At 32.1% G+C, this 16,228-nt stretch overlaps 1 protein-coding gene across 9 annotated transcripts in view; it reads left to right on the top strand.

Annotated features, from left to right (window-relative positions):
• The window catches only part of DGKB (diacylglycerol kinase beta), a 361,100-nt gene that overhangs the window by 202,726 nt on the left and 142,146 nt on the right, over positions 1 to 16,228 (top strand). For all 9 annotated transcript variants that reach the window (XM_032182678.1, XM_032182686.1, XM_032182684.1 and 6 more), the window contains one exon: positions 15,941 to 16,005. In XM_032182678.1, the coding sequence (XP_032038569.1) occupies positions 15,941 to 16,005 (65 nt within the window). The remainder of the gene's footprint in view (positions 1 to 15,940; positions 16,006 to 16,228) is intronic.

Here is a 16,228-nt window from a genome sequence, read left to right as displayed (position 1 = left end):
GTCTGAGCTTCACATAAGTAATACTGATTAGCTCTTGCTTACTAGAGTAAACCCAATGAGAAAGAGTTGGGTACGCCTTAAAAGGAAAGTAAAGAGTTCAAAAGTCAGAACTGTTTGGAGTACTGGATGTATTTGCTTGCAATTTGGTGGGTTGTTGTTTTTAATTATTATTATTATTATACTTTGCATAAAACAATATAAAGATAAAAAAATATATATATATATGTGAAGTCCCTATATAGAAGGGCTATAAGGCCCTTTGTAATCAGTCATAAATTTTATATTGTACAGCTCTTACATTGTGAGGTATTTCATAAACCTGGTGACCAAAATGCTGAGTAACTGAACTTCTTTAAAAACAACAACGAAGAAAACCCCTCTCATTAATTTGAAAGAGTCTCAGATATTAAACAACTCTTACTACTCACAGAAAAATTGACTCATACAGTAGTTGATGTTTGTTCTCATAATTGAATTCTATTACTTCTAACAGCTGAAATTTTGTCTAGGAGATATATCAGTTTTGAAGAATGTGGACAACGCTTTAGGAGGTACATCACTGCACAGTCACTCATGGCTTTTACAGCCTTTTCACAGAATCACAGAATCACAGAATTTTCTAGGTTGGAAGAGTATCCCATTTTAGTATGTGTATTTGTGTAGAACTGTTATGTTAGAAAGAATATTTTACATCCGCTTATATTTTCCTGATAGAAAATTGTCCTGTTGTGGAAATAGTGAAGCATCCTCATTTTATGTGGAAAAAAAAAAGCAGCAATTTGATGGGCAAAGTACAAACTGATGAATTCTCACAGGGCTGGTGTGCTCTGCATTCTAAGTTGAAAACTGGACATAGCTGGATACTTAGTGACTAGCTTACACATTCTGAACTAATCTGAATAGTGTCATTCTTCAAAAATCTGTGAAACATTGGGAACTGATTCGTCTTACTTCCATGCAGATGAATGGGAATTCTCCTTTCACTTCACTGGGAGTAGGATTGAATATTTCTTGAGTTGACCAACACAAAGTAACATTTATAGGCAGAAAAATGAGAGGTGTTTTTTTTCAGCTCCAACAAGCTCATTTTTAAAATGCACTTTGCTGTAACCATGTAAACCTACATAACCCTACAGTTTGTTAACACTGAACTTTAATGAGTGCTGATAAGAAGCCAGTCAGTGGATATCCATTTAGCTAGTGATGATCTGAACTCCAGCTGATTGTCCTAGCAGCTGTGTGACTTCATTACCATTAGAAAGGCATACAGCCAAGCCAGCTGGAATCCAAAGAGGCTTCTCAATACACGTAGCATGTCAGTTTTTTTGGTTTACATATCAGAATTACAAAGGACTTCTACAAAAAATAAAATAAAATAAAATAAAATAAAATAAAATAAAATAAAATAAAATAAAATAAAATAAAATAAAATAAAATAAAATAAAAATAAAAGAGAGAAACAACAACAAAAACAGAAGATCGATGGTCTTGGCAAGTACCCTCATAAGCTTGTGTCTAAAGTAAACTTCTATTGAATCCATTATATCCAACCAAACAAAAAGGGTATAACTACAGGCTTGAAACTTGGGAAAAGTATCTACATAGATCTCTTTTACAAACTCTGCTCAACTCTTTCAAAGAATAGCAATTAATGCCTATTTGTAGGTCTGTGGAAGAACTTTGCTGAAGTGAAGAGAAAGACACGGTGGGATGGCCAAATCTGTTTGATTCATAAAGCACAGAAGACTTAGCGTTGATTTTTGAAGTACCTGTTTGTATGTATTGGGTTAAGCATCTGAAAAATAGGTATTGTGGATTCTTTATGTAATTCCTCAAAGATACCAATGTTTCAGCCACCTTTAAAGCAGAAGTGTTAACAAAATTTGCCCTGCATAGACATTTAGGAACTGGCATCAATTTGTCAACAGCTAGGCTTTCAGCTCTGAACCATGTCCTTAGCTCATTTGTTTGTGCTTTTTAGATAAATTTATCATTTGCTTTGAAGTCAGAGAAACCTGAAACTTTTCAAATTTATTTCCTTGGTATACTGTGTGTGTGTGTATATATATATATATATATATATATATATATATTGTACATATATATATATATTATTTTATATTGCAGGAGTAGTTGTGAAGTAGAATAAATAATTTATAGTGTCTGGAAAAAAAAGTCATCCCCCCCTCATCTCTGCACTAAGAAAAAAAGAGAAAAAACAACCCACAAGTCATTGTATAAGTTATCTAACAGACACTCTTAACAAAGCGTTTTTTTACATTTCTGCAATATTGCAATGAAAAAATAGAAAAAAAAAATAAAATAGTTCAACTCTGCAGTTCAACATAAATCATATTAATAAGAAACTTGCTTCTCAAAGAGGTTTAATGAGAGACTTTTAAACATATGCATCAGTCCATTCACGGTCAGAAAACTGTTTAAGTTATAGCCTTCTTTGTGAATATATTCGAACCATTAAATTATTTCATCAATAACTCTGTGTAAGTCAGTGGGAATTTTTCTTGAAAAGAAATTTGAGAAACAAACTGTGGGTCAAAGGAAAGAAGCAAAGCACTTTCAAGAAAACATTGGCTTGCCAAAAACAAATAATATATATATATGTAATATAAACATATTATTTAAAGAGTACTACATCGATCCTCATAGAAATTAAATTTTCCACATCATTTAAAAACTAGCTTATACTAGATGACTACATCTAGATGACTATTCTAGATAACTACATCTAGAATAAGAGCAATATGCACAAGGCAAATCTAAAATTACACTTTTGCACGTAACTTTGCAGAGTTGTCAGAAGTTTGCAAGACAGATATGCTTAAGGGTATCTTATGTTTCACCCATGCCAAAAGTAATCAAAAAGAATATTTTGTGTAAATAGTCTAAATAAACTTCATTAATTCTTCACAATAAATTTTTATGTTACTTGCATATTATATCTCAAGCTGACTGATACTTGCTATTACTAAAGTCCGTTTTATGTTGCAGTTGATAGTAGATAGACTGCAGTTCTTAAAGGTGAAGTTAGAAAAATGCTGTTTCAAAAATAAAATAAAATAAAAAAAAAGGCAAGGCATTAGGTTAAATATTAATTTGAATGTCTACAATAATGGGTACATACACTATTTAAGGAAGTCATTATTTCACTGTATAGTCAACAAGAGTATCGATTAGAATTAATTCACTACAAAAAGTCTCCAATCATTTTTAACATAAGTTTTTCCTCTTTAACAGTACCCTGAAGCTTGTCTTTTTCGTGGTCAATTTAGCAACAAATTTGCAATTAATCATTTGTTGATTGCAATGAATGGTCTGTCGATAATATGCAGCTTACATTGCTAAAAGGGTTATACAAGAGCTTTATTGTTTTCCTTTTGTCTTGGGAACACTTTGTCTAGCTGTGTTTCCTAGAATGGATTTTGAATAGATGTTTTGAAGTAACGCATGCCAGTTTTAAAGAGACACCATGGACTGCTCTGAGAGTATTAATCAAGATATGCCCTAACTTTTTTCTGGCATTAGACTATTTGGACATCTGTTCTGACTCCTTATATGTGAAGTAGGACACATTGGCATAAATGAAGGGTTTCATTATCTTAAATGTCATAACATTTGTTTGAATTACTTTGTGTAGATTTTAAATGCTGAAATTGTAATCTTGGTTTTTTATAGATTTCATTGTCCTTTCAAAAGACTATAAAAATGGAAGCCTTCTAAAAATTCCATCCATAATTTAGAAAGCATAATTTACAATTTGTGCAATAACAGTGAAATTGCTGTAGATGATACTTTAGTAATTTTAAGCAGTGTAAGTATTTCTACTGAAAGAAAATTAAAGGAAAAAAAATAAATGCTGCTTATTCTAGAAACAGTGTTTTTGTCACAGATAAAATATAAATTAAAGCCATTATAAAATGCCCCTTTGGGGAATGTTAACGTGGATCCATCCCTTTGGAAATTCATGGCAGCTCAAACTGCAACTTTAATTTTGTTAGAAAGAAATGTTTTTTATGTTTCAAGCTGTCCTTAAAGGAGTATCTCAATAGCATATTTCAAAAGATTAAAGTTTGGTTTCAGACTTTTCCAAAAGTTTGAAATGTTTAGATTGCACTGATCTTTAAATTGCATAACTTTTAGTTAGTTTTAATTTTTCATTAGCAAAACTAAACCACTGGTAAACTAGGATTTAATTATATTATCCTTATTAAGTATTATACACAATATTTATAGTTATTAAAATATTCTTACTTCTGATAACTTCTCATGTAATATGGATATGATATTTAGGCTTGTGTAAAAGTTAGTATTAACTACATTTGGTTTTGCTATAACTACAAGGATTACTTACAAACATAAGACAAGTGTCTTCTTACTGTGCAGCAAATTTGGGAACACTAGCTTGTCATCTAGTATTGGTTACATTATTTGACTGGCAGAACAGAGGAACACTTTACAAACAGGTGCTCTTTAATTTGCAAATTAATAAAAATCTAGGAAAAGCTTCCAGCCTGTTACATTGTTGGTTTTCAAGGTCAAAAGTTGAAGGGTGATTTGACTATGCTTTCATTTAGAGCAAAGATTTATTTAGAACTTGTGGCTCATGAAGCAGTTTTAGTTACTGTTATCAAAAGCAATGTAGTTTTCCATTTACATCAGATGTTTACAAAATATCTGGCCTGGAGCTCATAGAAACTCTCCCATTGAAGTTCTTTGCTATGAAACTTTATGGATCTGACTTATACCATGTGCATTAGGTGGTCACCTGAACAGATCTGATGAAATCACCATATCAGTAGATTTTCAAAATGACAAAACTCTATAGTCATGTGTTAAAACTGTGATATACATGCAAATAGAAGTGTAGTTTGTTACTTCTGCATCCATTTAATACCTGACTCACATATACATAGTGATATATTCTGTGGCTTATTTTAAATTAAGGGATACTGGGTTCAGAGAATAAAGAAACTGAAGAGTTTCTTGTCTCATACTGCTTGTTTCTGCATCTGCACTACAGCTTGCTTCATTGCTAGCTTGATGGTACAATTGTAGGGAGTAACTCTGTAAACTAGATAATTATTTTGTAGAATTGTACCCAAAAATTTATTGTAAACAACTCAGCCAAGTTGGAAAACCTCATCTATGTTGTAAATCCTAAGTAAATGGGACTTGTGCAAGGAGGTTTTGAGCAGTTACAGAATCCTCCCAAATAATTTGAATCTGAGAATAGGATGCTGGCATAATATATTCAAAGCTACCATGAAAGCCATAAGTTGCTAAACAACCATGACGCACTGAGCCTGTCCAGATGGTTAAGCAAAAAGCATTATGCAAGTGCACACTTGGGGGGGGGGGGAGGGGATTTTCTGACTAGAAAACTTGAGGAATTTCTCAGCTCCACTCACCATATGCATTGCTAGATTCTTTCACCAGTCTTTTGCAAACTTGGATGTATGGCATGTAAAAGATAACAAGGGCAGTTCTTTAGTCCTCCATCCAGGTCCAGTGTAGCAGTTCAATTTGGACATTTTGATTTCTTGGGTTCAAAATTTTCCCTGTGTGAAATACTGGTAAAGGGCTTTAGTGCATTTTCCAGGGTTTCTAACCACATCAATAAACATTTTTATTTTAACATTAGATTGATTAATAGTGAGGTAATATTGCACAAGGCTAAAGTGCAATATAGACTTGGTAGTTACTGCAGTTACTAGTTTTGTGTTTTTTTTATTATTATTTTTTTCAGCTGAAGCCAATTTTAACTGTATGCTATTTTGTTAGCATAAGTTTAAAGTTCTTAATTTTTAGTGAGTTGGATACAATAAAGTATGTTTTTGTTGTTGTTGTCTGTAAGTACTTCCATAATAACCTTCTCTTTATACCACATAATAGAACCTCTCTGTGGAATAAATTCATATATTTAACCTCAAGGACTTTAATGACTTTTTTTTAATTACTTTTAATAAGAAAAATAGATATTGCATAACCTCTGTGTGCCATATGCTGGGTAGATCGTCTCTGTAAAAGCAAAAAGTTTTATATACCTAAATTATTTATTCAAACCAGACATAAAGGTTGATCTGTTTTAAGAGGAAAATATATTTGAATCAATTTTGTAAAATTTGACTACACCTACCATAAACACTTGTTCATATTTTGGCATGTATTAACACTTTGTCATATATCCAGATACTAAGGTCCAAAAAAGCATTTAATTTATAAGCTGTAGATTTTTGGTATACAGGATCTTGTTATTCATACTGAATATCTTTTCAGCTGCTAAATGCTCAATAAGATGACATCTAGTTCAATTTTTTAAATCTAATTTGTAATTCAGGTAGGCATTACTGCAGAGTTTAGACTTTATTTAACTTAGGAAGAGTTGATATCAAACACTATTCATATGAACTGGTTATGTTTTTGGATTGACAGAGAATATTATCCCTGTTTCATGTGGAACTATTGATCATTGCCATGCAGTACATGATTATTGGGTTTTGCATTCCAGAAGAGTCCGGCCACTTGTCCTGTGTATGAAGACATTCACCTTTAAAGTTACAAGTTTTGGTATCAGTAGCAGTAAAACCAGTATGAGATGGAGATGATGGCATCCATTTGTTAGGGTCTAATATCTTAATGAACAGTTTGATTTCATTTTATTTGTGCAGTGCCCTTTTAGATACTAATAGAAACTACTCTGGTGGGGGTAGGCTTGGCATTCACCAGCTTAGATTCACCTCACATTAATCTAACTCATAATTCTTGGATGCTTCTCAGTTGTCCCAGTATTTTCAAACCGTTAAATAGGCTTGTCTCAGTTTGATACAAACCCAGTTCCACCATTTTCCCTATGACCTCACTCTGCTACAAGGCAATCTGCCTCTTTTGCATTAGCTGTAAGCTAATGTAAGTTCTAGAAAGAACCAAGCCATGTGTAAGGACTTCCATGAAACTGTTCTGATATTTCTTCATAACTTGGAAGTCCTCAAATGCTATGTATTTAACATGCTTAAATGCCTAAAAAGAACAGAATAAAAAAAAATAGGGATATGTCAAATAAACACAAATGCCACTAGGTTAGAACACTTTTGGTAAGCATGTCCCACATCTAACTGTTTTATGACCCGTGTAGATTTGGAAATGGTGGAAAGTAACTTAGAAGGTGTTTTCTTAGACATGACAATTACACTGAGTACAACGAATGAATATCTTCACAGTCATGAATATCTTCATCCACAGACTTCTTCATCACTGGTGATACTCATTTGGAATATGCAGGCCAATGGTATTGGCAGGGGCTCTCATTTTGCTAAAGGTGGTGAATTTATCAGTTCAGGGAAAAAATGGGAGGTGGAATAGAAGAAATGTGTACTGACACATTGGAAAATTATGTCAGAGAGAAGGGTTCTGAATGATTCTGGGAGAAGTTCAAGGGAAAGTTGCTGTTAGTAAGCAAAGAATCACAGTGTCAAAGAATAGTGTGGGTTGGAAAGGACCTTAAACATCATCTAATACCTACCTTCCTGCCATGGGCAGGGAAACCTTCCAAGATGCTTGACAGAACTGAAAAACACTTTAAAATGAAATTCAGAGTTATTAGGCAGGGGATAAAACCTTTGTCTGACAGCTGTAGGTCTCCTTAGTTGGGGATAACACAGATGAAGATGATAACAAGAAAATACAGTAGAAAGATTCAAAGAGTATTCTGGTACACAGAACAAGAACACAGTACAAGAACAGATGCAGAAAATAAGCAGAAGAGCAGGAAGTTTCTTTTAAGCCTATAAGAAAGAGCAAATAAGAAGTGATACAAAAGACGTGGCAGAAGGGGTCTTGAAACTTTGTTGTGTATCATTACAGAGAACATCTATAGCTAAATAATCTAACAACTATCCCTAATTTATGGGTATGTTGTTGTTGTTTGTATAAACTAATATTTGTTTGTCTGATGGGGAGATAATAAATAATATTATTATGCAAAAAAAAAATTCAAATTGAATACATAATGAATGAGGAAAACAGTGACCTTTTTCAATTAAGAGAAAAATATTCTTTCAGAGTGTAAATCAATGAGAAGTGTTTCAGTGGTCTGCATACTTCTTACAAAATTAAATATCTGCTATGGAAACAAATGAATAATATAAATATGTATTAAAATTATAAGGCTCTGTTGCCAAGGCTTTGACTAACAAGTTATGAGAAGTTGCTAAGGAGATGTCAGGTGAACATTTATTATTTGATTGCTATCAAGTAAATAAGCATATAAAATGGGTGGTGATACAAGATTTGGCTTGGACCCCATTGAAGATTTCAGAGGACTGCACAAACAGTTGCACTTCTGAAGGCAAATCTTCATACATTAAGAAGCTGGAAGTGCTAAGCTTCTTGTATAGGTAATACCAAAAGTTCTCTAAATGGTAATTCAGAGTGGAAACTTGTCAACATCCCTTTTGGAAGAACCTTCCCAAGGAGCTTTTTTCTTCCCATTGATCATACTGGAGGATAGAGAGTTCATCTTGCCAGTTTAGGCAATTAATTCAAGGGCCTAAATTTAGCCTCTAAAGAATACTACTCTAATGCCAACTTAATTTAAACTCAAGATGAAAATGTCCCAAAGGATTTTATTTTTTTTTTAATTAAGACAATGTTTGAAAACCAATTTGAGTTTAACTTGAGTTTAACTTTTCAAGGCAGTGTACAAACAATTATTCCTTATCCCAACTATGTCTTTTTCTCTATATTTATTTTTAGTGTGATGGCAATAATTAGTATTTCACAAAAAGTTGCTTATTAATGGATTTTGTGGGAGAACTACTCACTTTCCTCAGAATTGCTAATGTGCTGGACTTGAAAGTCTAGGCATTTCTTTCAAGCTAGACGGTCTCTAAATATGAACTCTGTTCCTGTGCTTTTTACTGAATATATCTGTAAGCCATTACTTTGTGTTTCTGGAGGACAGCTACAGTAACATCCACTTTCATTGCGTTGTATTGATTATATTGACTTTCAATCTGAGCTGTGACCTTGATTGTTTTATGCACAAACTCATTGTGCAGACTAATTTGAGACAATTTCAACATAGATTTCCATCAGCAGTTATCAGAAATAGTACCAAAGCTTTACCACAGAGATCTTTTTAATATACAAAATATTTAATATACCCTCTATGTTGGCTAATTGCCATATGATCACTTTTCTTCTCTTTTTAGTGACCACATAAACACTCTGCATGGATCTAGAAGAACCCTTCTCTAGTTACAGCAAATTTAGTGTGACCATATACAAAGAAGATGTGCAACATCCTCAGCAGAGCTCATGTTACAGTGTGCATGCCCTTGGCATCATTGAGTCGTAGGGCACACTTTATTTTAGTCATCTAGTCCTTTCTGTCACCTTATCTGTCTTATCTCTGAGTCTCCTTTGATGGTCCTAGAATTTGCTTTGATGGTCCTAGAATTTGGATGGTGACTTAAAAGATGGATACATAGAAATTTAGTGTAAGTTTCTAAAAAGCAAATAGCTGTTCAGAGTCCTTTAGATACTGGTACAAAGGCTTATTTTGTAGGACTAGGCCCCGGACTGGCCTCTGCACAGCTGGGACACCGGGTCACCCTGAGTTAACTGACAGTTTACTGAAGTAAATTCTGATGAGACAATCTGTGTACATGCCCACTAGTTGTGTGTTACGTAGTTAAATAAGCATAAGCAGAACTTTTTTTTTTTTCCCCTCAAACATCCTTTCCTGCAAAATGGATTCCAGCTTGCTTATACAAAACATTTCTAGTATGAATTTATGTATGTATAGTACCAGAAACATATCAGACTTCAAAAGAAAGAGCATATACTTACATGTGAGGGCCTGCTATAAATATTAAATTAAAACTTCAAGATATACCATCCTTGGGTCCTTTGCCCATCCTTTATAAAGACTGTGGATACTCATGTTTCATCCTGGTTTTAGAGATATTTGATTCTATGATTCTATTTAAATGAGTATTTCAACTGTGAACTGTCACTTGACTTAGTAATATATGTACAGCTGAAATCTATTTAAATATGACCATCAGAGGGCTGGCTGTCAAGAATATCACTGGCAAAATGAATAGCATTAGCTTGACAGTTTCTATGTTTTTTCTTGGAAAACCAGGAACACAAGTTTCTCAGATTTTTTTTTTCTCAGATTTTTCTTAAGATAGTGGATTATCATTATATTTTAGTTGGCTATATCAAAAAAAAGCTTGAAAGCTCCTCTTGCTATCATCTTCTCAAGCTATCACCTTCCTTAGAGATATAGGCTCAGAATATCACTAGAAAATCAGAATTTTCACCAAAAACTAATGTATTGGTGTAATTTTATTTATTTATTTATTTATTTTAGAAGACCTCTTACTTAGTCTTTCAGGTTAATGTGTATAATTTAAGCAAAAATATCTGGGAATCAAACATAAAATGATGACAGCTTGATTCAAATAAGGCAGGACCTGAAGCTTCTTGAGTACCTTTTTCTAGACTTGGATCATTTTAATGTTTCAGTACTAGCCATATTATTTGCTCATCATGAGACAGGTGATTATTATGAGGTGGGTAATATTAAAAACAAAGAATATTTTTTTGTGTTTTGGTGGCGTTTTTTGTTGTTGCTTTGTATGCATGTGCAGCAAGTGGAATACATAAACATAATGACATTTATGTAGAAAATAATTTTTCTCCTTAAGTCACTATAGCAAACTGTTCTAATTTGTTTGCAGTAATATTTTTTTTGTTCATCTATACTACTCCACATTAATAAGTAATGTGAGCTAACTGCTTGTTCAGGTTAGATTTGAATTCTGATCCAAAGATTACAGGTTACTGAGTTATCCCTTAAGCTTCCTAGTCTTCTGGATCCATTAAGCCTTAATTAAAGAGGAATCTTAGGAAAAAATAATCAGACCATTTATATCCAGAGAAGGTGCACATTGGTCATTTGTTTGTTCACCAGCATAAAAATTATTATTTAATGGGAATTTTAATCACAGCAAGTTTATAGATAGACATATATTAAATGCATTAATCTTTCTATAAGGTTATTCACAATGTATAAGGTTACTCCTCTGAAAAGACTGCTTCAGATTGCTTTCCGGTAATGCTAATACCCATTAAAAAGATGAATATATATGTGTGTAAGTCAATCATAAGGTATTAAAGAGGTGTAGCAACTTAAGCTTCTTTTCTTCTTGGCAGGTCACTTTGAGAAATGTCCTAGTTCAATTAAAATATTTTTTCCATTTCCTAGGAGTAGATTCAGATATGCTCTGTCTGTTCTCTATCTTACCTTCACTGTCAGGATTTTAAACAAACCTGAGTGAGATAAAAGGATAGTCCAGCTACTTCAGATTCTGAGCAGGTTTAAATTAGGGGTGTTTGTATGTGTATGTGTTTGCATGTTCACCACATGTATGTCTAGAACTAATCTTTATGGGATGCAAAAATATTTTTTTTAAGAATAGGTTTTTAAGTTTGTTACCACAAAAATGGTAGAATTTAAATCAGGATAAACTGCATCTCGTGTTCCTCAATATTTGCACATTTCTTCATCTCTGCTTTCAAAATACTGCAGCAGTGAATTGAAGCTCTCTAAAGTAAAGAGAGACATACAAAAGAGAACAAGGTGCTGTGTTTTTCTTTTTTTTTCAGATGTGTTCAAAGTGTTCCTGAAAGATATCTCCATCTTGGATGTTTGGTACAAAGTATTACAATGCTTTAGGTGTAAGATGACCTTTATGTATGGATGTAATAAAAAATGTTACTTTCATATTACAGTGGTTGCATAAGATCTTCCTCCTTTAACCTCACAACTGGCCTGGCAGCACTGCATCTCCTCAGATTATTATTAACATTAAAGCTCCTGAGAATTTTAGTTAAGCTTCTGTGCACTTATAGTGTGTTACTATTTAAAAATAGAAAATATATATTCAGGTGTAGTGCTTCTGGAAAAAAGTATTCCAGAAGATTTATTTCATAAATCATAAAGAATGATTTATTAAGAAAAAATAATAATATAATGCTCTCAGATTATATTAATTATAGACTAATATCTGGTTGTCAAGTGATCTGGCTAAAAAACCCTTCACTTGTTACCTTGCTAGGTATGCATGAAGCATTTGAGTTTGCTTTACTGACTCCTGTGTTTTCACTTTTACATCAATTTTATTATCAAATACAAAAATCAAGTCTCAAATTTGACTGGCCAACCACAATATCAGGTACCAGGAAATGCTAGCATTATTAAGATGACAATATATAAACAATATTCATCTTACCATAAATGTAGATATTGCTTTGTTTTTCAGTATAGTTAGGTGATTTCAGTATTGCTCATGACACAAAAATAATTTTTTCATTGGTTCAACAACAGTTTTATGCTCCGAGTACCGTAGGCTAGATGCCTCTTTTTGAAATGACTGAAGTCTACTAAAATGAATCCTGTTTCAAATGTAGCATGATCTATGAAGGACCCTCTGCTCTCTTCACCCAGAAATGCAAAACTCATAATAGTTGTTCCTTAGGATTCAGGGACAGTATCTGGTAATACCTGCAGCTCTAAGAAGACAGAATTTGCATTCTACCCGCTCTCAAATTCCTGCTCTTTTAATTGTTATAGTTGTTCTTTATTTATACTGGTTTATATGTTACTATCTTAACAAATAAAAGATTACAGATATTTGTAAAAAAAAAAAAAAAAAAAGGCATTTTTTTTTCTTTTTTTATTCTCCTCTCTGAAACAAAGGATGATGTTGTTAACGAGCAACCAGCATGGACTGGTTTCAGATTATTCTACAGCATGGAGTTGTAGTTGAGATGAAGTCCTTGTCTAGGGAATTTAAGGGCTGTGCATTCAAGGGTTTAAAAGAGCCATCAGGTAGTATTAACTACCTGAAAGCCTTAGCAGCATCCCAATTTATCTGTGGGGCTTATCTAGAATTTATCTGTGTATAGTAACTAGTCTGTTTTAACGGTCTCCATTAACAAAGCCATAGCCTTTCAGCAGTTTCTGTAAATTGTTCTGACATGTGTCCATCTCATGTTGGGTACATCAAAATTAGCTATGTGTATCAGTGTATCACTTTTTTTTTTTTTTTTTCTCTCAGCTCATTAAGTTAGTTGATCTATTTTGGAGTCAGAAAATGTTCAGGCAGGGGAAAAAATTCAATCAAATCAACCTTGCATAGAAACAACTGCCTGTTTGCCATCTGCAGTGGGCATTGATCCCTAGCTTGTTTGTGCCTTGCATTTGTTATGCATGAGTAAGCACATTAGCCTTTTCATTTCATTCATTAGACAGTTAGTCCTTGATTAGTGTTTCCTAGTTTCTGTCAAATATGCTACTACTTCTTTATTCATTTTGTCTTGAGTCTTTTTCTTTTGTTTCAATGTAGAGAAAATTAACAGTTAACCACAACAGTATTTCTTTTATTTATTTTTTTTCATATAGAACTGGATAACAAATGTACTTTTCTAGTGTTGGCATATCTAATGTGGGATAACGTATGAATAATAAGGGTTTTTTTGTTTTTTTTTGTTTTTTTTTTTTGTTTTTTTTTTTTTTTTTGTTTGTTTTGTTTTTTTTTTTTGTTTTTTTTTTTTTACTAGAGTCAACAGAGTTGTTTTAGTTCAGTTGGCAGGCTTTGTTTAGCAGAGTGACGTCTCAGGGTTTACTGTCAGCTATATTTTATCCATCTTCAAGAACAGTGGGATCACCTGGATATTTGTGGATATTTACCTTGTAAAATTGCATTGCACATGAAAATAAATTTAAAATAATTATAAGTGTAGTTTGACAAGTTTCTGATAACAGTTTGGATGACAGGACAGAACTACTGTGCATTTTATGACTAACACTAGTTCAGTCCCTAGAGCTTTTTCCTCTCATGTCCTTGTGGGACAGTAAAGTGTCAAATAAAAATTCCATTGTCAAAGATGATAGAAAAATAAATTTAATCTTCATAAACCAACAAATTGTATTCATTTTTAGAAACTGTGTAATTAGATCATGAATAAAGTGAGTTTTTCAATTGAGTCAGTACATCTAATGATGCCACTAGTAGATTTTATTTTGTCACTGATCACAAGTCATGTTGCTAAAAACATTCTACACTCTACATCCTTACATAGGTAGTAATCACAAATGTAATCACTTACTGCCTTTTACTCATAATCTTAAAAAAATATATAGATGTTATCAATTTATCTGAATACTTTTTTTGGACATAGTTCATGCATTTATTTTCTAAAGTACCTGTGATTTAATAAACCAAACCCAGAGGCTGGATTAGTTTGTTCTCTGAAAGGTACCCTGTTTAAGATTCTAGTAAATAAGGAGTTATTTTAGTCATGGTGTTGTAGCCATGTTTGATGTTAGTGGTGCCTATATACCTGCACTAAATACTTGCTTGCTTTAATATATAATATAATTTATATTAATTATATTAAAGTTGATGTGTTTAAATAAAAATGATTTTAAACAAAATATCTTAATCATGTTCAGAATCAGCAACAAGATAAAATTTAAGTAAAGTATTTCATTTTCCTTTTCCCCCCAATTTTAATTTGTTAATTTTGATAGTTTGAAAATCATTTAAAATATTGCTAGAAATAGACTTCATACTGAATTTGATACTTCTCTCAATTCTTAATTTTTATATTTCTATAATATTTTAAGTTGTTTCTTATAGCTGATTATAGTGATATAGTGATATTGTATTTGTAGTTTCTGTCAAACTATTTACATGGAAACTAGAATTCATTTAAAATTCTTACTAACTAAACTAACAGTTTGCATATGTATATTCTTATATATGCAACATTTTAAGACATAATTATGAAAACATGATCCAATGTTTACTATCTCCTGCAAGACTAGAGTTGGTAGATTTCATACTCTCACACCTCATTTAATACATACATTAGAAGATGAAAACAAAATTTGTACTTTCTTAATTCCCAGCTCATATCTTTTTTTAATGAATTTTTAATTGAAATAAATATGACATTATCTAGAATGAGGAAAAAATTATTTTCATACCTGAGAAAAAAATTACTTTCATACTTGCAATATAAATGCTGTGAAAACTGATTCTAGCAGAGCAGTTCAAAATACTTTATTTTCAGCAACTTCCACCATTACAATGATTTGATTTTCTTTAAAATGTTACACACATCTTTCATTTTGGTATTTAATTTCAAATACACATTTGATTCTATTATTAGCATCATTTATTATTTTTTCAAAACACTTTAATAATATGTACTTAATTTAAAAGTCTCTTTTATTATATTAACAACCATTTCCCCCCAGATCATTTCCACCCTGATATAGAACAAAGATATTTATTTTTAAATATCTTTATATAGATATTTTAGCATTCAAAGATATTTTAGTTTCAAAGATATTTTAGCATTTATTTTCATTTTTCTACCAAATTCTATAGAAAGCTATTGATTTGGTCTTACACAAATATCAAGCTGTATGTGCATAATAACTCTGTTAAGTCTGTCAATTAGCTTTTCTAAAGCAAGAGATTTCATATACTTTAATATTAAAACAACAACAAAAAGAAAAAGAACTGTGTTAATGGTGCTATTGTAAACCTTCTTTGGATGTGGATGATGTTTGCTATAAAGAAGTTGAAGCCTCTTTCAGTAAATGTAATATGTCTGATTTCTAAAAAGGAATAATGGAGACTGTAACAAGTGTAATAAATTAATTACATTCAGATAGATCTCAGTCTTGGAACAGTGTGCCTGTAAACTTTTTAAGTGATCAGAGTATTGCTCTTGTTGAAAAGAGTAGTTAATAAAACACCTTAAAACAATATGCCTTGTTTACAGTTTTGTGATTTTCCTGTTATGGTAGATTTATGGTTTTCTTTTTTCCTGCTAGGATGCTTCAATTGCCCACAGATTCCATATAATGAGAGAAAAACATCCAGAGAAGTTCAACAGTAGGTAAGAAACTCAAAATGCTTGCATATGAAAAGATTATTTCCATTTCGTTATAGTATGTTCTGTAAGGGGTTAAATTTTGCACAGCCTTTAAAATATTGATTCTTATAAAAGAGAGGAAATCAGTGCATTTTATATTAAGTATATGCTCCCAGACTGCTTGTATCATAACTGTTTCATATCTGGTATTTCAACTGAAATGAATAGCATTATAAATAAACTGTTC

The sequence above is a fragment of the Aythya fuligula genome, chromosome 2 (assembly GCF_009819795.1).
Source record: "Aythya fuligula isolate bAytFul2 chromosome 2, bAytFul2.pri, whole genome shotgun sequence".
Classification (NCBI taxonomy): Eukaryota; Metazoa; Chordata; class Aves; order Anseriformes; family Anatidae; genus Aythya; species Aythya fuligula.
This window is presented reverse-complemented; position numbering and strand designations above follow the sequence as displayed.